Here is a 25,337-nt window from a genome sequence, read left to right as displayed (position 1 = left end):
CTATGCACAGAAAGGTATTGATGTAACTTATAAAATGAAATTAATGGGATATATTGCAGTGACATGCCAAAGAAAAAGTATTGCTCATAGAGCACTAGCAGCTGAAAGTAAATGAACAGAATTGTTTTAAACAAGCTCAAACGAGCCAATTAGTTTAATAGCTCATACACTGTCGCCACATTTGTATTCAAAATGCAGTGGCATATTAAGAAACAGTACATGAAGATTAAGTAGGAGAAAATTAAAATAGTATGTATTCAAGTGCTTTTTGACACAGTTTATGTTATAGCTAGTGCAAAAAGTGCCAATTAGCCACAATGTGAATGCCAACATACAAAATTTTAAATGTTAAAATTTATACAGAGGAAATATTCTTGGCATGGATATATTCACTATGATCTGCTAACATCTTTTCTTTAGCCATTCACTATACTGTGTTTCATACTTAGCAGACAATGCTGAGGAAGCTATGAAAGTAGTGTGATCATAGAAGTCTAATGCTGCATGTTTTGCAGTGCAATTACCTTTGATGTGCAATGCTTTCTATAGAATAACTACATGTATTAGAACTAAACTTGTGGAAGTTCCAGTAAGCAGCATAATATGTTTTAGTCAGGAGTGCAAGTCATGCGCTGTGTCTCTGGTTGCAGAAATTGTTACTCATTTAATGGTAAATAGTTTAGGTCCCAAGATGCCTTCATGTAATAAATACATAATAATTTGAGGCATAAAAGTATGAGACAATGTTGAATTTAATTACATTACGCATACTTACACCTTTCTTTCATATGCATCATAATTTTTTGCGATTGTGAATACAAGTCGTGAAAAGTCTCTATTGCCTTTATAGGGTTGTCAGTTATGTAATAGTATTAGCAGAGAGGTTCGACTACAGCCAGTCAATTATTTTACAAGAAGTCACTTATGTGTACATAAATGTGTCCTGGTCTTAGTATCAAATCGAGACCACTGCCTTAACAGGGAAGCTACAGTACCAGCTGTATTAACAAGGCACCTAGCTACAGAGTAAGTTGAATGGCAGATGGTAGAGCAGCTGCCCTGATCTGGTCATTGTACCAAGCACGAATCTACAACTAGCCCATGCTTCCTTTTGTAATGCTCCGTTACAAACAGGCGGACGACAAGCTTTCCCTTACACTGCAACATGCATATGCTATAACTAGATTGCTGAAGGCTGACTTGAAGATTATCCGTATTTGTCCTATTTAAAAAATTCCTTGCCGCATAATTTTATCAGCACTTTCCATGTAAGGTCTACCTATTCAGCCACTGCTGTGCAAATTTGGTTGAGCTACATCGGTTCAGTTGTGACTACAGTGCAAAGAACGATGATTGCCCCGATTCTTTTCTGCACCAAAATAGAATAACATGCAATGATTTGTTTTCTAAGGCCTGAAGTTGATCCTGGAGCTTTGAAAGTGCTCTATTGTAAAGAACTGAAGAAAGCTATGCTGCAGAGTAAAAAATTGCTTATCATCATGCAATGGTCATGACGGAAGCCTCTGTGTCAAAGGAATGAGCGTAGCACAAGTCAGATCTTTGTCTTCTAGCAGGGCAGAAAAAGCACTGGATACCGTAGTTATTGCAATGTATTTTTCAATGTCTTCTTTGTCAAGAATTAGCCTACCATTGTGTATGACACTAGGCTCACCTTCAGACCACAGAAAATGAATCCCTGTGCATTGTTCATTGGTGCAGCCAAGTGCAGCAGCCACTGTTTCCCACACTGCCTTATGTAAAAAAAAAAATGTAGCATGTCCAAACTTTCACTGCAGTGACTGCAGAGACGGAGATCCCCGAAGAAAAATACTTATAACACAGTGTGAATGATGCTAGTTGTGTCATGACAATTTCTTATAGATATAAAAGTGCACTGTGCCAATGTGAAAAAATGAAGCTGACTCAAAAACAGCGAGTTTGTTGTCCATTATTTAAAGGGTATAGTCCTCCGGAACATTAGGCTTTAGTTTGGCTTCCCAGAGTTCAGTACCTTAAGTACATTCTAGAACATTATACAATATGTGCACATTGAATAAGCATATGTTTATACTAAATAAGCAAATATCAATTGCAGAGGGAACCACCTTCCCAGTTTTCCAATGAATTGGAAAATTTGATGCCAATGCACTCACTTTGTGCAATTAGTAATTGATTGGTGCATTTCAACTGTCGAAAAATGAAGAGGTATATATATATATATATATATATATATATATATATATATATATATATATTTAATTCAGATCACGCAACATGAGGGCAATTGGTACACGAGGGCAATTGGTACTTAAGTTTACCAATGAATCAGACAATGCCATAAGTTTCAGCGATTACTGCTACATCAAGGTCATTTAGTCAAGCTTATTGGCGATTAAAATGCAAAGAATAATTTTAGTCACTGCTTAAACATGAAGAAACAGATACCTGAAGTAAGTATTTATAAATAATTCAAGTCAACATACCTATCTGGAAAGTTATTACATAATTTAGATTATCATTTTGCCAATGCAATGCATCAGATTACCATATGTTATTTTCTGAATTGTTTAGTCATCTATGCAAATATTAATAGAGTTTTAGTTTTAGTGTGTCCGGTATTTCGGTATATGCAATGGCATTCATTTAATACCGGGTTACCTGATGCTGGTAGCGGCACCTTGTGATGCTTCGTCTAACCACAATGTCTTATGGACATGTTCTCGTGTTCCACAAGCGTTCTTGTGGAAAAAAAAAAACATTTAAAAAAGGCTGCATGTTCACGATTACGCTGCTGTCGAAAATTTACTCCAGCAGTGAAGTAAAATACACTTGGTTACTGCAATAAAAGCTGTGTCTGGTTGAACTCTGCCCCACCAAATTGGCTGCTCATGTTCACGCCTCCAAAACAGCGGTTAGCCAGACTTGTTAGTACTGTGACACCCTATTGCAAACAGCACGAGAATGGGTAAAAGAGTAAGGGAACGCACCATATGAGCCCCCGTGTCGTGTGTTCCCTTATTCTTTGTCCCATTCCCGAGCTTTTTGCATAAGTGTGTTTAAGCCTCTGATAATCCGCAAACAATAAGAAGCTTATGCACAAACTAAAACTCTCTATTAAGTGGTTTATGGCACTAGAAGATATGCATGAAGTATCTCAATTTCAGTTACAAGAGTGCTCTCCACTCCTCCTCTTTTTAAAGGGCCCCTCACCAGTTCTGGCCATTTCGAGCTGACAAGGGTTTGTGTGAACAATGCACGCTAACCAACGTGTCTGCTAAATATTACATCCCTACACGCCACAGAAAGAGCTTAAATTTCCAACCAAATGATGTTTGCCCTTCTCGCAGGTGCCCCGTTCCCAGCGGGAGAGTAGCCATCTACTGCACAAGTGCACCTACATAATTCGCATTGCTGTGATGTCGCTCCTAGTGACACGTGGCTTTGAGAATTATTCAAAGCAACATCATTTATTTGTTCAATCTGTTGTTTCACAAGGCTAATTAAAGTTTAAAGAAACAATTAAACATACAAAGTGAATGTCTGCGTGTTTTTGTTGTACTTCGTACTATGGCACGAGAAATATATTTCCGTTTTGTCTGCTTGTTCCCACATCGTGCATTCGCACGCACAGAGAATGAAACTCATTTTCTAACGTGCTCATGCTCTTCCATCCTCTCGTGTCTGCCTCAGTTCTCGTGATTATGGCACTGACCTATACCACTAATCAGGCAGCCTGATGCAGTGTGCACAAAAAGTTCACTGTGTGAAACAAGACAAATGCAACAGCTTGCATGCAAGACCATCACCTGAAGTACACCACTCAGCAAAAACGCATGAGAAAAAAAAAAAAGCTCAGTGCCCTTTCACTCTGAAGAAGCATGACCAGCAAAGCTGTGTATGTCAGCCCCTTAGGAGCAAACTGCACCTCTGCCACAGGTCGTCCCGGCACTGCACTATCTTCGGTATCGACCCACGTATGGGGGGCGCTTAACGCCTGCTTCTAGTTTGCCGCGTGTCGGCCTGGCATTGCACTATCCTCGAGATTATTTTGTACATGCGGGCACAATAGTGAGAAAAGTAGCCCTTAAAGGCTCATTCACACCGCGACTTGAGAAGCTCTTGCGACCATTTGCGACTCGCGACCAAAAAGCAACCGAAGGCGACTGATGTTCACACCGGCAAGCCCGGCTGAGTGCGACTCGCAAGTTGCAATCCCGGCGATTATTGTTCTCAACGAGAACTCTCGGAATCTACGCGGAATTTGCCGCGACGCGGGATGAGGCTGGATGTAGACGTGAAAGATCACTTCCGGTGCCCCGCTGATTGGTTTATCAGTTTTGCGACCACGGTCGCGCGACTGCAAAATTGAGCAGTGAGCGACTGGCCCAAAATGGTTGCTTTTCAAGAAAAGCGACCCTGTGCGACCATTTGCATCTGGTCGCTTTGCAACCAACTTGATTGCGCGACCACTGTCAGTCGCCGGTGTGAATGAGCCTTAACAGCTTCGCTGTAAAAAAGAAGAATGCCGGGCCCATGACATATTTGTCATGCAATCCTCTGGCTCCAGTATTGGAGAACACAGGGAAGCAATTTCAATTGCAAAGACTAGACGGAGCAAGAAGAGAGAGTGTCTATATTGGCGGTGATGCTCGCCTCCTGAAATCATGGGTTTGCAGCACTTCAAATATTTCTATCTTTGCTACTAATGAGTTAATTCGAAAAATTCTTGTAGTAGAGCACTCCTAAAGAGGACACGTAACAACTTCCAGCATATAACTAAAATTTGCTATGTGGCCTGGTGACGGGCCCTTAAAAAATAAAAAATGAAGATGTGGCTTGACGTGGAAACTGCATGCAACAGTCACTTCCTAGCATGCACAGCTCACACTTCGTCTCATTTTGAAAGACACTGGTGCCTCCATTAGTTGGACAAATGTGAAAAGGCTTTATTGAACTGATTAATGTGCACTTAGACATAAAAAAGAAGCTTACAAAAACCATTTCAATTTCAATTTATTTTTCATGATGAATGGAGAGAGGCTTGGACAAAAGGTGAAAGTTCATTGACTTGATGGATGTTCAGACCCTCTTTACAAGGCAGAGAGCATTTTACTATAGAGACGCCATTTCTCAACTTACCTAGCATCAATCCAATAGACTCTATTGACGGCGTAATCCAGCGTGATTCCATTGGGCAAAGATTTTGGCAGGTTGCTGTACTCTTCCACATTAACTATCACCTTTCTTGAGCTTCCATCCAGGTAGCTTCGCTCAATTCGTGGGTTTTCATCATTCCAGTCAGTCCAGAAAAGGAACCTGTACACAAAAAGTTAATTTAATAAGCTGTCAAAGTTATGAAGCAAAATTTAAAAATTTTATGCAAATCATTTCAACAGCCTAACAGTGAATGTAGTACAACAAGAACAAACAAACAAACAAGAACTGTAGCCTCATGCACACCTCACAGTTGGCGTATAAAAATAGGAATCAATTCGATTCTGTCACCTATCACAGTGCCAGTCTTGCTGGCTGCAGCACCCTGAACGAATGCAGCCGATGAATGCAATGGCACCACGGTTTGCTTTTTATTGCGTGGTAGCTTTCCAATTTTCACACCACCAAAACTACATTGTCACGCAGCAGTGGCGCAATTTAGGCGAAAAAGAATCTTTTGGAGCAGTATAGAGCAGCAAATTCCAGTTGGCATAGATTGGCACAGCATTCCCACCACTGCACACAGGAAACCCATCCAGGTTTCTCAGAAAGAAAGCTTCGCAGTTCAGGAAAAAATCGTCCTAGTCCGAGATTGGAACTCTTTTTATTATGACTGCTGGACTTGAGATACTAATAGTCAAATGTGCCTATGAGTGATTGCACAAAGGGGACAGGTCCTGACCATGGTAGTCCCAAATGAGACTACCATGGTCAGGGATCAAGCTAAAAACCTGGTGCTTAGCAGCAGAACATGACTCTGTACATTATAGCTAGGAAACCCTGTGTATAGTACAACTGTGCATACCGTATGCATTTGAAAGCTGCTGTGGATCAGACAACGCTTCATTTATCTTGGTCGGGATTTTGTAGCAGTGCCTTCCACTTGATTCTATGCTATTATTATCCATCGTTCATGGCCAGCTGATCCTACTGACAACGCGGGCGGAGTGCTGCTCTGACCACTGATGAAGTGGAAAAAAAATTCTAGCAAATCCCATCTCATGACGATTGTCAACGGTAATGCGATTAGCATTGAAGTAATGTAAAGACACAACATATTGCCACCACCAAAATGCTTCATGTATGAGGTGTGTACTGCGCAGCAAGGCTCTTCTTTCAAGCACCCTCCTAGACATGCTGCACCGTCTAGCAGCATCACCACAAAGTCCTTTGCATGGCCTCGGAGAATGCACCAGTGCATGTCAACTGTGTATTGCAGCCGGGCTCCTCTCCCACTTCCCTCTGGACACGCTGCGCTATCTAGCAGTGCTGCCAAGAAGTCTGTGCAAGACGCTCCGGTGGCAGAACTGAGAATGCTGCATATCCAGTGCCACATGTGCCCAGTGGCCAAAGTCAGCGTGAAAGAGGTTCATTGAAGAACGACATATACGGTGACATGACCAGTGCTTTCATGGCACAGTGCATTCAAAGTGCTCATGTTGAGTCCTCCTCCTTTGTTTCAGTCATTTAAAGTGCTTTACACCTGTTACTATGCCATACCAAGAAGGCTGAATGTCAACTCTTACCAATGAAAGGAAATTAGGCAGGCTAAAGTCCTTTGCAAACATGTCCCAACAACCACCCAGATTCCGCACGTGTCACTCCAATCCTACCACCAGCTGTAAAATCCTATGCCCCCTACCCTTCACCGCCTCAATTAAAAAAAAAAGTGCAGTGGTGATTTAGTGATATATGTGAGAGAAATGCATTGGTATTACGTCGCACCTCTTTGAGGTCCCGGATTCATTATTTAAACCGCATTCACCACATTTTAATGTGTTGCTCAGGAGCTCACTCGACACACATCCTGCCTCTTTGAGGAGTGAAGTGCAACTTACAGTGGTCTGCTCCGGACCACTGTCAGTGATTCCCCAGTCAGTATAGCGGGAGTTTCTACGAAGACTAAGCATAATATTTAAAAATACCAGTTTTGAAAGAAAAGGATGTTTACTTCGGACGCATGCTGTCAATGGCGGTGACCATGGGGTTGACGGGTGACGTGGTAATCAGTCGGCAATTAACGAAAATTAATTACCTTTTAAACTTTGTTTCAGCAGGCTCATTGTAATTGGCAATTCGAAGCGAGCTCTCTGTACAAAGCCATATCAACTTTTGGATCGAGAAAAATGCAATTACCTGCGGAGCTCTGGCATGACGAAATTTAGCTACGAGAGCACGTGAAACCGAAACTGTGAGTCTGCAGTGAGCGCAAACCAGTGCAGCTTGAGGCAACAGCGGGCAGCCATCGCATTGCGACAGCGAGGAGCACGTAGCGGCAGCATGCTGGCTGCCCGTTGCATGAAGGGTAGTGCTTTAAAAAATTTTAATTAGGGGGTTTACGTGCCGAACCACGATCGATTACTGCCGAAACGCCCCACTTCAAATATCCCATCAAAGACGGTAGTGCCTTCACGACAGCGGTCATGTGAAGCGATGGGTGTGGGTGTGATCTAAGAAAGCAGAGTGTTCAATTTACTCAAAGCTTAATGTTCATTGTCAATTCCTTGCAACCACTGCTCAGTAATGGCAAAACTAAGTCGCGTTCACGAACGTCTATGCCATGACTGAAGGGGATATTACAATATAAGTAGTTCGTTTCTATGGTGTCTTCGGTGAGCTAAACAAGACATCTTGTTTATATCTACGGAAAATTAGGGGCATGGTATGGATAAGGTGCAGGCAATGTTCCAAATGGGTGGGTTAAGTGCACATTTTTCAGTAGAATACATATGCAAGTGGTCCATAGCGTTATTAGTCTGTTTTATGAGCAGTATAAGACTTAGATGACTGCGCTGGCATTACAACGACTGAGGTTAAATTTTGCAAACATAAGGGGAACAATACGCCATGTTTATGTGCAATAGTAAATACGTGCTGATCAAATACAGCGTTAAAAAAATTGTAAGCAAGAGTTGGCAAGTATCACGCTACTAATATTAGCTCGATTTCCCAATGTCCCAATAGAATTCTGCGTTTCAGATATATTATACTTTGAAGGAATAGGCATCATTTTAAGTGCAATGTGTCGCATAGTTTTAACCTTTCCGGCTTACTTAGAAGTGTTGCAAATAATTATTGAATCCTCATCTTTTTTCTTCTTACTTTTTCATGCGCGATATATTAGTTCTGCTGGTGTCCTCACTGAACTAAAGGAGGCAGCTTCATTATGTTCGGCGACTGTAGGGTCAAGATAATGGGTGATGTGTAGGTGTAGTTCAAAATAGATGGGTAGTTGGGACTTTTGCAATAAGCTACATATGCAAGCACTCCACAGTGTTTGAGCATGTTTAATGAGCGGGGAAGAATGGCGCCCGCTGCCCTGGCAGAACTATAAAAGCCACCAAGACCAAATTTAGCAAGAATTGATGGTACACTATGGAAACTCTCTGTTCAAAGTTAAACGCGGTTGGATCAAACACAGCCTTTGTTAAAAAATTTTCTTATTCAAGTGTTATAGCGTGTGACATGGCCGCTATCAGCTAAGCTCCCCAGTGTCCCAACATAGCAGTAGTTTACAACAGGTTTATATTTTGTGGAAAGGGGAGGGGGGACATCGTAACTGCAATGTACGACGAAATTTTTACGTTCTTGGTCTGGTTAGGAGCGTTGCAAATAACTAATGAGCTATTATTTTTCTTTCCCTATTTTCAGCCGTTATAACACGCTCCATCTTAGTTTCAGCGATTTCCTCGGTGAACTAAACAAGACATTTTGTTTATATTTGGCAAAAATAAAGGGCGTGTTAATGTTCCAGTTACTTTATATGGAATACCAATGCACTTCTCCACAAAGTTTGGGAATTAACATTTCGAAACTGGTGTCATACTGAGAATTCATTCCAACTGGATCCGCCTTGTGAACTCCACGACTGGAATTTTGCCAATTTCAATATGGGTCATAAAGTAATTAGTTAAATAGTCCATTAGTTAATTGTTGTTAATTAGTTGATTATGCATTTCAATTTTTTTGCAGATAGTGTCTGCCACTTCGAGTAGACTACCCCTTGGACTAGAATTGTGCTATCTGCCCCAGCCAACCTTTCAGAATTTTTTTAAGTGTTCGTTGAGATGGACTGTGCGTGCGTGCGTGTTTGTGTGTGTGTGTACGTGCACGCATGTGCGTGTGTGTGTGTCATATCACAAGAAGCCAACAAACACTGGCACCAAGGACAACATAGGGGAAATTACTTGTGCTCAATTGGTAGAGCATCGCTTGCGAAATGCAAAGTTTGTGGGTTCGGTCCCCACCTGCGGCAAGTTGTTTCTTCATCCACTTTCATCTCCATTAATTTATTGTTTCTTTAATTTATTAAGCACAAGTAATTTCCCCTATGTTGTCCTTGGTGTCAGTGTTTGTTGGCTTTTTATGATATGACTAATAAAAAAATCGGGCCCTTCGGTTAATACACTTCCTTCTCATTTATATTACACACACACACACACACACACACACACACACACACACACACACACACACACAGAGAGAGAGACAGCAAGAGGTCAGATCATCTGCGATTTAGGCAGTCATTACTTCTACGAAAAATCTGAATGCTTAATGGAATAACGTAATTACAGTAATAGACTGTAATTAATTACTTTATGGCACATAATTCACTTCTCAAATATAGTAGCTAGTGAGTTTGCTTAGCATATCCACTGGGAACAAATTCTCAGAATGGCACCAGTTTCAAGATATGCGCTGTCAAACTTGCAGCAATAAAAGTGCACTGTTGTACGACTTGCATGGTTATGAAAACACATTTTTATGGATTAAAGACAAAAGTAACTGGAACACCAATTCATTTCGTCAGACACTTCGAAAATTAGTATCTCGAAACTGGTGCAGTCCTGAGAATTTGTTCCAACTGTATACACCTTGCGAACTCGCCTGCTATAATTCGTAGATTGAAATAAGTTTCGTAAAGTGAATAATTAGAAAGTTAATTAGTGTACTTATGTTAATTATTCAATTAAGCATTTTTACTTCTCGTAGAAGCCATGGCTGCTTCGCCATGTAATTTAGCTCAAGGGTTAGAATTGTGCTATCTCCCACAGGCAATTTTTTAAATTTTGGTGCAGCTTAAAAAACACTTGGCATAACAACAAACAGATATTAAACGAGCGGCCTACCGAGTTTTGCTAATTATCACCAGGCTAAGCATGGTCCTAATGTGGCTAACAGTTGGCCAGATTGGCTGTTCAGGTCAGCCCAATGTCGCTGGCCATAATGTCGGCCAACATGAGGCCAGTGTCAATCCCCAAATGTGGGCCGCGCTCGGCAGCTGACCATAGGCCAAGTTCAGCCAGGTTGGCCAGTGACATCTGGCCAACATTGTGCCGAGCACTTTTGTGCCACTGGATAATTGCTACGCCACTGCACTGACAGCATGTCTCTGGACGAACCATTCTTTTATTTCAAAATGGCTGTTTTCAAAAATAAAGTCACCACAGAAACACCCAATATTTAAACTAATGTGTACAGCGCAAAAATGGCTAGTTATCAAATTTTCGCACACATGAGCTAAAGCACTGCGCTAAAGAGAATGATGAGAGAAGCACCACTTACCCCACTCGTGGATCCAGCGCCAAGCCTCTAGGGCGGCGGACATCGCCCACAACCGATGCCCGCATGGAACCATCACACCTTGAAACCTCTATTTCTTGGTGCCTGCTCTCCACCCAGTAGAGATTGCACGCAATCCAGTCCACGGCCAGGCCCTCCACTGACTCCAGACCACCCGTCACGAGAGAGCGCACATCTTTCAATCCTGAGCCACCAGAATTTGCACTCATACAGCCAAACACAAACAGGCAGACGAATCTGCCATTCACAATACGCACTTTAAAAAAATGCCTCCTCACACACAAACACAATATATGTCCCGGTACCATACACCTTTTGCCCCCTTCCCCCTACAAACACCCCACACGCACACGCATGCATGCACAGAACCTTGACATACGAAGTCCAGAAATATGTAACACGTCTTGGTTACGTTTTTTGAGGCATTTGTTCACATTGTTGCAAGATCCAGGTAACATAATTTCAATTATTGATTGTTGCGGTAGACTATGCCACACAGCAAGCCACTGCCATCTTGGAGGCCACACGCAGTTGATGCAGCTACGCGCAGTGCAAAGATGAAATGATTTTATGGCCTTTTTGAGATTGCAGGCATATATATCTTTCACTTAAATTAAAATTAGCAATTCTGTATAACTGAGAATGCTCTCACGATCACGAAATCATCCAATAGCATTGGTGAGCCAGCTGCTTTCGATGACGCTGCATGACAACATTGCGGAAGTGAGAGCATGCGATTTTAGAGCGAAAGCTCTACTACGCCATGTCTCGCAACATCATTCATATCGTCACAATGACCTTGAGCCGCCGGAGCGCAAATGTGGCTGGTGTGACGTAACGCCCCGTGATCCGCTGCGGAGAGGCGTCGCAGCTGTGCTCGCTCGAAGCCTCGCCGCTGTGGTACCACGTGACAAGGCGAGGGTTCAAGGGCTAAATATAGTCAGACGTAGCATGAGTTCTCGCACACACTAAGCCGACAGCACAAGTACGCTTGTGGTCGTGTGCAAGCTCGCGTCTATGCGCGTACTGCCACGCCTCGTGAGAAATGGCGGTTTGCATCCACAAAAATGCGCAACAGCGCGCGCTCACTGGGCTCACTCATAGACGCCTTGGCAGACGCCCCTACATACTTTGTTTTGGACAGTGTTTCAAAATGCTTCGATATCTATAAACGTAATCGTTATATTTTTATAGCTGTTAGTTCCACACAAAAATGAAAGAAGGAACCCTTTATTGCATGATATAAATCTGCTTCACCGAGAGTTGAATGTACCGCGCCGTAGCCAGGCGCGCTGACAAAAGGCAGCCCAAGCGCGCGATAACAGGAGCTGTTCCTCGAGATCACGGCGTGTTTCGACATGTACGAGCTGTACGCCTTATCTGCGTATGCGTGGGTGCGCGTCCGCAAGGGTATGTGTGGTCCAAGCTTTACATCACGTTAGCGCGCCCAACGCACTGGCGCAACCAACGTAACCAGACGCGACCAACACGCTTCGACATGCCCAGCGTCGAGCGACGCTCGCTCTCGCGCTGATAATGTAGGAATATTGGTGGCGAGGACATACCAAGCCGCCATCTGTCGGATGTGCCTCCCTTGTGTAGTGTGAGGAATCACACGGCGCGCTCCTCATAGGTTTCGCTTACGGTGCTCAATAAAAACACCACGCGACAGCCCTCCTGGACATTTATGTAACTACTCTCAAAACGAGGGAAGTTTTTGACTGTCGATATAATAATCTTGGGCAAACTGAGGCCTAACTTCCTGTAGGATGCATTAAAGATGGTTGCAACATGTTCTTCGAAAGTTAGCCGGGAGTCAACCAATATTCTTAAGTCGCGCACAGAACTCTGTCTTTTCAAAGGAATGTTATCAAATGAGTATTCGTAAAATGGACATTTTGCGACTAAAGGAAACAAGTGTCTTAGTTGGATTAATACGCAAGAAGTTGGAAACACACCCCTCCGCGAGAGAATTCACATCTTCTGGTAATAATTCACAATCCTGCATTGATTCTATTTCACGGCAAAGTTTAATATCGCCAGCGTACAAAATTAGACGTGAATGACGCAAACGTTCTTCAAGATTATTAACATATATAATGGGCCTAAGAACATCGGAAGTTGATTCATAAGGCAAACAGTACTTAACAGCAATGCGAACATAATTTAGCCGAGTGGACAGGTAGTCTCTGATCATGCAGCGTGCACAGGCTGGAGCTAACGCTGTAACTCAAGAGTTTATGGATAAGAAGGTCATGAGAAACAATCTCAAATGTTTTTGACAGGTCGAAATATACTGGGTATTTAGCAACAGCGGATCCCGCACCACCAAGATAAGAAACAAGGTTTGTTTCCACAGATATACGATGAACAACACCACATTGGCATATACTAGTGTTATGCTTATTGAAAAATGACAGATGCGTAAACATAGCTGTTTCAGACACATTAGCTACTGTACTTTAGCAAACGGAGACAAGAGGGACATGGGGTGATAATTTTTGATGCCGCTCATGCTGCCACCTTTATGAACTAGTATAACTATTGCATTCTTCCAAGAAGAAGACAAGGCACTCGTAGACAAAGCAAGATTATAAATGTGCATAACGAGAGGAACAAAAATAGAAGAACAGCCTTTGATAACAAAACTTGGTATTACGTCGTAAGCAATAGAATGCTTGGGTTTCAACTTCATTACGGCCACCGCGATATTGTGTTCTGAAAAACATGAAGTGTTGAAATAGTCACTGAAACTGTACTGCCAGTCACCAGAGCTAGGAGCATGAAAAATGTTCAGAAAATGCATATGCGGTATTGTCGTAGTTTCTAAGAATGCCATGAGAAGGATGACTTATGACATTACTCTCAACCCGCTAAGAAATGCAATCTATCATATAGAACCAGAAGCGTTTGGAATTGGATTTCACGCATTCTCCGACAAACGTAATGCATACATCACTGTCTCTACACAGTATACGTGTTTCACCCCGCCGCCCAAGCTTTTCTACCCCGGGGTCCCACCTCTTCCCTCCCTGAAGACTCGGACTTCCCAGTGCCATTAGTAACTTATGTAGATTGCAGCACTTGCGCTTATGGCAACGAAAATACCCGCGCCCAACCAAGGGATTAGATAAATCATATGAATGTCATTTACGAAGATTACAAATCATGTCATTTAATAACCCAATCGAGCAACATGCTACTGAGCCACAATCCTTTTCAGCTGAGTGTAAATTCTGCGGGGAGAAAGCAGATTTGTACCATATGGTATGGGCCTGCCAAGCTAATAATAGTGCCTTTGAGACTACACAACAGCCAACGCGGGAAGGATGGGAGGCAGCCCTGTCCAACTCAACCCTCGATGACCAGTGAGCCCTCGTGGAAAGAGCTAGGGCAGCGGCCTTAGCCAACGGAATTGCGGAATAAGAATCCGGCCACCCTTCTCCTAACTACCCTCCCATTTTCCTGTCAATAAAACGTTTTCATCATCATATACGTGTTTTCATTTCACGATATATTGGCTGGCGCAGACACTCTGTCTTGTGTGGCCTGTTGCAAATGGAGCACGGAGCGAAGTGTGGAGCGACTGCCCCACTAATCAGGAGATCGCAAGAGGCAGCACATGGGTGACGCATAGGCGCGATTCACAGCAGCCGCCGCAGACAGACCTCCGCTCATGCAGCGCTTTGGCGAACAGACTATGCGCGCTACTCTAACGCCATCTCGTAGCCATCATCGCTGCAGAGTCTGTCTTGTGTGGCACTACGCTTCTCCCGCTTTCACCATACCCTACTTCTCCGCTTTCCTCCTCATGCTCTCTTCACTATTGCCATCTTTTTTCTCCCGCTGCCTACATTTGCTTTCATCCTTCACTGCGCTTATTCGCTCGGTTATGAGGGGCAACATTTACACTCACCACAATATCGGGGCCCAAGCTGCGCTCTAAAACGCACCATCACGTCACGGACAGCGTTATACCATGAGCAACAGCTGAGGACGACTAGTAGCACAGTCTGCGTAGCGGCAGAGCACAGTAGTCCTGGGACCAGCAAAATCACAAGCAGCACGGTCTGCTCGATGCATCATAGATGGAATTGCAACAAAAACTCACAGAATAAAAACAAAGGTTACGGCGCTAAGCAGACGAAGCTGAAGTGAGACACAAACGACATATACGGGCGCCCGTATATGTCGTTTTGGCTTCAAATGTGTAGAAGACATGCCAAGTTGATGTAGATGCCGCGGGGTGCTGCACCTTGTAGTTGATTGTCCACATGTACTTCAAAATTTAAGTATGTTTCAAGCTACACGCGCTATTGATATTTTGTACATGTAAAGATGATTTCTGTGGACATGCACACCAGTTATTTCCACTTCGAAGTTTTGTGTCAGTACTCCTTAAACTAAAACAGAAATGAGCCTCTGGAATAAAACTATGCCTTATATCCGCATGTTTGCATACTGAACAAACTCAAACTTGGCAAGTGAACCATCTCTAAATCGTATGGCAGTCTTTAAAACAGTCAGTATTGCAGAGATGGCGTTTTCAATTTATGCACCTGAATGAATTAATCCAGCCACACAAGTTCTATGGAATGTTCACTCTCGTTCCAAGCAGCATGCATAAAGCGTTTTCTGAGTCAGATATGGCGACCTATTGACGCATTCTTGCTGATGACGTCAAAATCAGTATATCTAGAGCTTAAAGGGCCCCTGACCAGGTCTGGCCATTTTGAGCTGACAAGCGCCGTGCATACAATGCGCAAGCTCCATCTATATAGGTCACGAAGCTTGGAACGAAAAGCATGTGAAAACCTAACGGAAAGGATATCAGTTGGTGGTGCACGATTGAAGCGCGACTAGGTAAGGGGGGGACAAACCCTGAAACTAGAAAACCTATGTGCAAAACGAATACTCTAAAATGTTCAATCAGAATACTGGCATACGAATAACTTTTCCGTTTCAGATATTTTTCCTGCACTAAAAGAACAAATGTTAGTTTTTTTTCTATTTCACAATTTATTAGTTCTTTCTCGGTGACCCCTACCAACCATTCTGGCGCAAGACTTCGCAAAGCTGTGCAAGCCAGCTATTACATTGAAAAGAATGGTGTTGTTCCCTTGAACGCGGCAGTTCCGTCCGAGTTTTTTTTTTTTTTTTTTCCTTTCGTGTTCTTCAAATTAGTAACGATTCCATTGATTCAATTGACCATAACATCCTTTTTTTTTGAAGCTTGAGTATTACGGAAGTGTTGGCCCAGCGCTAACACTGCTAAAAAGCTTTTTGTCTAATAGACGGCAGCTTGTCGTTAATTGTTTTTCTAATCGCTCATATATTAATAAAGGTGTTTTCCAACTTTCGTTCTTAATATACATTTATGACTTGCATTTTTGCCTTTCTTGCTCCAAGTGTATTTCATATGCAGACAACACCACCATCTTTGGTCACAACCCTGACCTTAATGTTTTAATTTGCAATTTACAAGCAGATTTAAATTCCCTTGTGCAGTGATGCGCAGCAAACTGGCAATCAATTAACCCTTCTAGATCGTCTTTTGTGCTTTTTCATTCACCAAACAGGAAAAAAGTTCTTACCAGGCTCCAGGTTCTTACTTCATCTGATCACATTATCTTTCTCGGAGTCATTGTTGACCCTCATCTTCGATTTCAGAAACACATTTCGTCAGTCTGCATTAGAAGGTCTTATACTAAATTCGCTCCATGGTTTTCACCTTCCTTTCCCATTTTTGTTGATATTAATATTTTGCCTTTCTCTAGCCTTTATCTATATATAGGCATTATATTTACAATTTATAACCATCACCTCACTTTAGACATTTTCCCACAGCATGCGCTCTCTAATCCTAATTCTACCCGCTTCCCTACCCATCGTAACTTGATCCTGCTCAATACCTGAGCTAATTATTGTAGAACCACTTTGTTTTTTCTTCAATAACATTGTGGAATAGTTTATGCACTCACATGAACTCTGTATCATCCTTGTATATGTTTAAGAAAAACCTGAAACAATTTGTTTTTGAACTATATATAATCCCTCTACCAAGGAAAGTTATTGATGCACTTACATATGTATTTTTCTTTTATAACATATATGCTCTCTTTCGTTTGTTTTGCTCTTTTACTTTGTAGTTTTACTGGTTTTACTTGCACAGGAGACCCCGCCAACGGTGATTAAACCATGGGACCTCCTTCTATGTAATAAACTTGAATACTTATACCGCTAATCAGGTGTTCTCGTGCAGAGCGCGCAAAATTGTGCACTGCGCGAAACGAAACAAGTGCAATAGCTACGATGCATCGATGCGCGCGGGCGGATGGGGGCGCGCTCATCGAGGCACCCCTAGGCACCCTGAAAACCCCTCAATCTCCAAAAGTAGCGCTATAGTTCATAGTAGCGCCCACCACTTCCCTCCTCCTCCGCTTCACTCCTGCGTTCGGCACGGCCTCGACAGTGGCGCCGCCTATGCTGGCTCTGCCGTAGCAGACGACGGCTGACACGCTACCGGAAGAAATCCGCGGAAAAGTTCGTTCCAGCGCCGCGGAGCAGTTTCTGAGGCGAGATTTTGCTTCGTCAGTCGGTATCTGGCCTTAATAATGTCACGCCGGAATTGCGTAAAAGTAGCAAAAAGGGCGATTACTTAAGGCGTAAATCGCCCGCACGTTGAAACAATTCGTGTTGCTGAAACACGACGCATGCATACGGTGTGCTCAAACACACGCGTAATTATCTCACTTTCAGGTTCTGACTGCGTGAAACGACGTGTACGCGGTTTCGTAGGTTCATTTACATACTTGTAGGATACTTTGTTGGGCCGGCGCGCGAGAGATTCCAACTGTCTGGCGCCAGAAACGCCTAGCAACAGGGCCGCTTCTGCTTCGCGCCTTTTACAGGTGTGTAGCTCATGCACGGGTTGTGGCAGCCATGAGCAACGTTTTCACACGTAGATAGTATGGTTAATTTGAACAACGTACCAGCACATGAAATATTTATTTATTTATTTATTACAGTGCAAGTGGTTGGAATTTGATAGCAAGAACGAACTTGATGGGACAGAGGTTCCGAAAAAATTACCCCCGCCTCATTAGCACGAGTAAAGCTTTTGTTGAAGTGCTAATTTTGTATCTGTATACTACATGCGTCTGCATTCTTTTGCGTTGTAAGTTCTCTCAGAGAAGCAGTGTTTAACTGGAACACTCAAGGCACACAAGACAGAGAAAAAAAATGAGTTTTACAGGCCGAAACGATGATCTGATTATGTCCCGCCGTAATGGGGGGCTCCGGATTTTGAGCAGCTGGGGTCTTTAACGTGCCCCAATGCACGGGACACCGGCGTCTTCGCATCTCGCCCCCATCGAAATGCGGCCGACGCAGCCGCGATTTGATCCCGCAACCTCCCGCGATCAATCCGTCTGCGCGTACTTTTGTCGCACTGGGCCGGAAATGGCAGTCGGAGCGCACTGGAATGAAAAATATACAAAATAGCGCACGTGCTTCCACGCGACACAAATTGGCGAATGGAGGAGCGGAGGAGGCTGGGGCGACAGGAGGCGTGGAGGAGGAAACACTGGGGAGTGCGGGGTGGCGGAAAGATCTAAGAATGGCGCTACTTTTGGAAAATTGAGGAGCTCTAGGCATCCTAGCAGCAGCTCGCGCGCGACGCCGCCAGCGGAAATAGCCGCGCAGAGAAAAAAGCAAGGGGGAAAAAATGACGGCAGGGCCCGTGACGTATGCGTCACGCGATCCTCGAGCTCCCGGTATGGGAGAACGTATAATTTTCTGGGAATTTCGCTTGCGGAGGCCAGGCGGAGCAAGTGGAGAGAGTGTCTACCTTGGCAGTGACGCTCGCCTCCTGAAATCATGGGTTCGCTGCACTGAAATATTTCTATTTCGGCTATTAATGGAACCAATTTGAAAAAAAAAAAATCTTGTGGTAGAACGCTCCCAAGAGGACATGTAACAACTTCCAGCGCCTAACCTAAATTTGCTATGCGGCCTGGTGAACGGGTCCTAAGCGTCCCATTTAAATTTACGCGCTCTGGGCCACTATTTTGTAGCCATGCATTTCCCGATGCCAGTGCCTTTCGGTGCTTTTCGCTTTCTTGAGTGGTCAAGCGACGCTCCGCATCAATGAGTACCTCCTCCCGCGCTGAGGACATCGAGGCACCCTAGGCCACTCACGAACGCCAAAAGCGCCGAAAAGCATTAGCATAGAAAACTGCATCGCTACAATATACTGGCCCAGATCCGACATGCCACGAAATCACAACAGGCTAGAAGAGCCTAAATATAGCGAAAAACAATTTTACATGAACTGTCGCTTTCCGTAAAAAGCTTTATTTGGAAATATCTCGATGCGTTTCTTGAAATAACCGCACAGAAAGTGGAGCGCGCTGTCATGTAGGCTCCCTGAATGTTTCACGCCGTGCACAGGCTTTTCTTTTTCTACTTTCGCATTTTTATTAACTATTTTGAGCGCACTAGTCCCGTAAGACTAGCTGTGCACAATTTCTGATTGCGAAACGAATCTTTTGGATTCAGTGATGCGGGCTTGCACGGCTATTGCGTAACATGGCGGCGCCGAGGGCGCCCGACAGCAAAACAAATGTTAACACCAACTTTCACATCGTCTCATCTCTTCGACGGCAAAGTATCGGCGGCATTTTGCCGTCATTATCGTTATCGGACGCTTGCTCTGACATTCCCAGGGTTGAGTCGTTCGCTTGCCGTCGCGTGAGTGGTCAGAATCGTGTTTTAGTGCGATAGCTTTACACTCTTCGAGGTAGAACTCCCAAGGTGTATCTCGGCGCGCGTTTGACCTTCAGCCGCCGGCGCGCAAGTGTGACGTCACGTCACGTGAGCCACTGCGGACAGGCGTCGCAGCTGCGCTCGCTCGAGCTTCGACGCTGTGTACCACGTGACTAGGCGAGGGTTACAGCTGCTTCGACGGCGCTTGGTCGCTCAGTTTCGCATTGGAAGAAGCCCACGCCGGTGCGAGCGCGTGAATTCTTCGCCGCAAGCGCCAGGCTGAGTCTAAGCACACTACCAATATAGCTCGTCGGGAAGAAGCAATGAAGAACCGTGTCTAACCATGCTTAACAGAGCTTTCGCTTGTATAACTAGGTTCAAGCCACGTTGAACCCCAGCCACTTTCTTGATGACGAAAGTGTGATTCTGACCACTCACGCGAAGAAACGGTGTTACGATCGGCTAGCGGGAGCAGCGACCTTCGAACCTTTCTTGACTTCCTGGGAACTTGTGAACTTAGTGACGTTAAAGGGACACTAAAGGTTACTATTAAGTCAACGTGGACTGTTGAAATACCATCCCAGAAACCTCGAAACGCTTGTTTCGTGCCAAGGAGAGACTTATTTTAAGAGAAAATGCGTTCTGAAGCGTCCGCGTACCTCTAACGCAGTTCAAATCGCCCGCCCTCCGATCGAGGAGTACTGACATCATGGTCTCATAGTGACGTTGCGCCATCGGTGAGTAGAACGGCGTCCGCAGACGGCGCTGCGGCTTTTCTGCGCAAAACGCGAACGCGCGGCCAGAAACAGAGCCAAGACAGAGCAGACAGCAGAGCGAAAGCGGGAGTATGGTGGCTAGCGGAAGGAAAAACGAATTACGTCCCACATTACGTCCCACGGCACACGGAGAGTCCGTTTTTGTTAAACTATAGGCTGCGGCGAGCTCGCAGCGTGGTCGGCGTGGTCTATGAGAAGCGACGAGCCTTTTCGCACTCGCAACAGGGCATAAAAATGTGCGAATCGACGCAAAACTCGGCCTAGAAACATGCTTCGCCACAGCCAGCGCTCAATACGACCCAAGCTGGCACGACCCAGATGTCGTTTCCCGCACCGCCACCAGGCGCCGCTACTATACCTCAAACTCCAGCGCAAGACGCCCATAAGCTGGTACTTCATTCTATGACGCTAACTTCGACGCTCGTCGCAATGGACCCTGACACCGACAGATTGGCTCGCGATGGTGGGCTCAACTTCAGCGATTTGAGCACCGACGAGCGCGACCTGCTGCTGAGGGCTCGCACTGCCGGCGTCGTTGCGTACTACGACGGCGGCCTCGACACCGGCTCTCCGGAGCGGGAAAGCAACGAGGGCTTCCCACGACATCACATGGACGTGGCATTCTCGCTGCTTGTTCCAAATGAAAGTTTCGCGAGCCAGCAGAACCCTCACAGCACGACGCGATAACGAAACTACTGAAACTCCAAAGCGTGCGTGGCGCAGAGTCGAGCGCGCAGAGTCGAGTGAAAACGAAACCTTTCGATCACCCATATTACTGAAGTTACGGTAACGTCAAAATGTTATTTTTTCTTATAATCGAATAGACGTAGACAAGTAGCATTTTTTTCCGTCTTATAATCGAATGAAATGATATTTTTAATACGAGTAGTTGAGTATTAGTAACACAAATTATGAGGAGTCCTTTCGTCATCGGGCTAGTACCGGAATGTCCCTGGGGGGTCTCAAATCGTGTCATGCATTTACCTCAATTTCTCGGTTACTAAAGCTCTGTTCGCGACTATATTGACGCCTTAGACGTTCTAGAACATTGCTCTACCACTTTAACTTGAGTTTCTGGTAACCTTTAGTGTCCCTTTAAAGGGACACTAAAGCGAAACAATAAATCAGTTTAGACTAATGAAGCATTGTCTGAGAACCCTGCAGGCAGTCATTTCAAAAGATAGTTTGATTATTAGATGAGAAAATGAAGGTCCAAGTATCAGTATTTGAATTTCGCGCCGAAACCCCAGCGCCGGTACGTCAGCGTGACGTCAGGGATACCAAAGTATGTTTTCGCATTTGGGCCGCGTTGGCTGAATAAAGGTTCCCGAAACTTGCCATGTTTAATATTTGGTTCCTTCAGATGACAATGTAGTCGATCTGTACCGCTATATATAATTAGTAAGCCCTAGAAGATGCCATCAAAATCCAAGACGTCACAGCCCCCAGGTTAGGGTGGCCCTTCTAGCCACCCTACCCAGGTGCGGGAACTTAAAGGGCCCCTGAAACGGTTCGGACAAATTTTGTAGACGCGTAGGGTACAGCTTAAGTAGAACATTCGCACCACAATTTAAGTGAAGCGGTAGGTATTAATGGAGCTACAAGCGCTTACAAGTTACCCTCCTCCCTAGCCATGCTTTTCCTCCTCAACTCGTTCGCCGAGCGAGCGGGGCTAAGCTCCGCCTCCACTCGTTCTGCGTCACGATGCGACGTCACATCGTCCACTTCCGGTTGTTTTGGAGCCCGCCCGCGCGAGACCTCTCCGCTAGCCGCTTGGCCGTCGACCCCAAGCGAGAGCTATCGAAGCAGCGTGCCTTGCGAGCATTCTGTCGTAGCGCCGAACGTGTTTGGTATTCCGATAACCACAGGCAAGCTGGTCATTTCGGCAAATGACTGGAGCCATACACTCAAGCTGATGAAGGAACTTTAGCGTAGACGTACGTGAGCGGCTTATCGGTCTGCACGGTCCAGACACTTGTTGGCGCAGCGCTTAACCAGCTAAACAAAGCGCTAATATTGCTCTAACCAAGTGTAAAACATTTTAAACATTTATAAAACAACGTGTTGATGATTACACTCATGCGAAAAATACACACCAGCAGCAAAGAATACACTTCGTTGTTGCTACTGTGTATGGTTGAGCTCTGTGCCACCAGGTGGCTGCACCGTGCAGACCATTCACATTTGCCCTTCTGCTCAGCTCATGGCTCATCCCGTTACGGCACAGTAAAGCGGTCAGACCCTGTCCTCTTGCGCTTGCGTTTGCCCTAATACTGGACTCGCGAAACGCTATTGCGTTAGTAATCTTCCGGTGTAAAGTGACGGCCACAAACGCGCAAATCCTGGCGCCGATCGGATAGCGGCAGTCCGATGCGCAGCAGCCAGTTCGCTTGTATGCTGCCTTGCCGAGGGACACGATGTCGCAGCTTGACATATTGCCAGTCGCTACGTTTGCAGTCCACAAGGCAACAAAGTCGAATCATAGTGCTCGCGAAAAGACTGAGACCGACTCTGACCGCGGAGCTCTCGTCAAAATGGAGTACGTTGTAACACAAGCAGACGTCACTTGCTGTGTGCCGGAAGTGCTTAAGTGTACTGAAAAATTGTTCTTGTGCATTCTCTTTATGTTAGTTTCTTTTTTATAAACAACAAATGAACTAACATTCCAACTATTACAAAGAGCATGTTTACCATAAAGTTGGAAAAATTATCAATCACGCGCCCTGGTCAGCCAATCCGATAGCTCGCCCCACTGACGTCATATGGGTGATTTCCGTCATATGGGTAGGGGCGGCTTAAAATTCCGCCGAGCAGTGTGCTGCGATCGGCAGCGATGTGCATTTTTAAAACCTTATAATGAATTACACGGTTTACGCGGAGCACTTAGATGTGTCAATGATCAGAAGGACCTACTCTAACGACTCAGTACGTTTGTAGAAAATCGTCAGAAGCGTTTCAGGGTCCCTTTAAGTAGGCGTCGCCACCCGTATTTCGTTCTTGCGCTTTTTCTGGCTTACCAAACGTCTTATCATTGTAAGAGTGGTGCTTTTGGTGTTGTAGAACGGTAATTTACTGATCCAGAAGAAATCCTTTTTCACTTTAGTGTCCCTTTAAGAGTACGTTCCATCAGTCAGACCAGTGGCGACACCATGGTGTGATACGTTTGACGGAAGAATACGAGGTTGATGGATGCCGCCCTGGAAAGAAACGCCCTGGAAATTGCGTTCTGCACCATTTCGTTACGGTCCCTGCTAGCCGCGCCCACACTCTAAAAAAAAGTTTGCACCCTTTTGGATGTATATCTGCCACACAACGATAATCGTCATCTGCCTTGATGCGTTTCCTTTCTTTAACGCTGCGAGCCCGGTACTCCCCAGTAACGAACGGCATGCGCGTTGTCAGCAGGACATAGCATTCCCAACAGGAAAGTAGCGGGCGCGGCGTTTTCAAAAAAGGAAACGCATCAAGGCAGATGACGATTATTGTGTGGCAGATATACACCCCAAGGGGTGAAACTTTTTTTAGAGTGCAAACGGATTGTCTCAAAAACCAGCTATTCCATGAGCCGAAACGAGTCAACTGAGACAAGCGTGAACCCTCCTATTAACGCGCACCCCCTTCTTTCTATGGGGCAGTGAGCTGTGTGCGCCCGAGGGTACTTCTCTGATTGCGTTGAGTGAACTAAGCTGCCGGAGTGGTTACGCACACCCTGGCCCTCAAGGCGGAGCCTCCGGCGACTTTGGACGCTCCGGATGGAGGAAAATATGACCGCAGATTTCACTGACCTAGGGAGGACAAAAGGGATTTAAGCGGACTTTTTCGGTTCTTCTGGGTGCTTCAATTCAGACATGCTAGACTGCCGTGACGTAACGTTCTCTACTCCTCATGTAGACATCGTAAATAAACCCAGTACTCATCGTTCTCAATGAGAACCTGTTCCTCTCTTTAAAAACGTCCTTAGCGTGGAAGAGTCGCACGACGGCATGGCCAACTACACCTTTTTACATGCCCTAGCCCAACTCTCACAACGGAGAGCGATGATTTGCTTTGCGAAGCTTTGGCGCCCAGGCCTAACAAAAGACGCCGTTTCCGCCGCAAAATTGCTTTGATTTCTATACACCAGACATCACCACGGTATTTCGTTGGCCATCCGTTCGCTCTACTAAAGGCCTCACCGAGCAGAGAGAGATACTCATCGAGGACGTGACCATATAGCTGTTTTACCTGCGTATATACTATATATTGATAACCTTACCACTGCCCTTCAGATGCATCATGTCGCATAACAAGTTGCTTAAAACAGCGAGAGCACGCCAGTTGTGCCTATATGCTTCCCTCGTGATGCCTAGCGCTTGAGACGTCAGAGTTTTAGATTAGGGGGACGCAAGCGTTGGGACCCGCTAGCACTTGGGGCCACAATACTGCGCATGCGCAACAGGTAGTAACGGCATCGGGTAGTAACGGAACAGACGTTTCTTCGCCGGAGATAGCTCTCCTACTATCGTCCTCACCGTCATCATCGCCCTGCTGCTAGATAGTCAACTACCCGCAAAATGCTTCGGATAACATCGATTCCCACAGTGCGAGGGATCTGCGCAATTTTTGTTCGACAGACGTATATAAGCCGTATGCAAGCACATTCGGGGCAAAGAGCGACCATTGTAGCGGCCAAGTTGTATGGCGTAAACATGTATACCTAAGAACAAAACTTTTTTGTTTCAAACATCTTATTTGATGCCTGGAAAAATACGTGTCGGTTGTATCCTACGTAGCCGACACGATATATTTGAAATATCTGAATGATTGGTACACTCGCGTGATCCCAGACAGTTTGTAGGGTAAAAGGGTCCATTTCCAAGGAAAACAAGTGTGACAATGTAACTTCGAAGCATGGTGTATTGGGCCAGTTCCTAATTTTCTATGGCGCAGTAACGTTACGGTGCGCAGTAACATTACGGTGCGTCCTGCTTTCGCACTGAAATACTAATGCCAGTGTGA

At 44.9% G+C, this 25,337-nt stretch overlaps 1 protein-coding gene across 1 annotated transcript in view; it reads right to left on the bottom strand.

Moving 5' to 3' along the window:
- Window positions 1-25,337, bottom strand: part of LOC142565999 (low-density lipoprotein receptor-related protein 2-like) — a 114,911-nt gene that overhangs the window by 46,073 nt on the left and 43,501 nt on the right. Inside the window, exons 4-5 of the mRNA XM_075676678.1 lie at window positions 10,780-10,981; window positions 5,140-5,316 (exon numbers count right to left, since the gene is read on the bottom strand). Coding sequence (XP_075532793.1) covers window positions 5,140-5,316; window positions 10,780-10,981 — 379 coding nt within the window. The remainder of the gene's footprint in view (window positions 1-5,139; window positions 5,317-10,779; window positions 10,982-25,337) is intronic.

Source organism: Dermacentor variabilis, chromosome 1, assembly GCF_050947875.1.
Source record: "Dermacentor variabilis isolate Ectoservices chromosome 1, ASM5094787v1, whole genome shotgun sequence".
Taxonomy (NCBI): domain Eukaryota; kingdom Metazoa; phylum Arthropoda; class Arachnida; order Ixodida; family Ixodidae; genus Dermacentor; species Dermacentor variabilis.
This window is presented reverse-complemented; position numbering and strand designations above follow the sequence as displayed.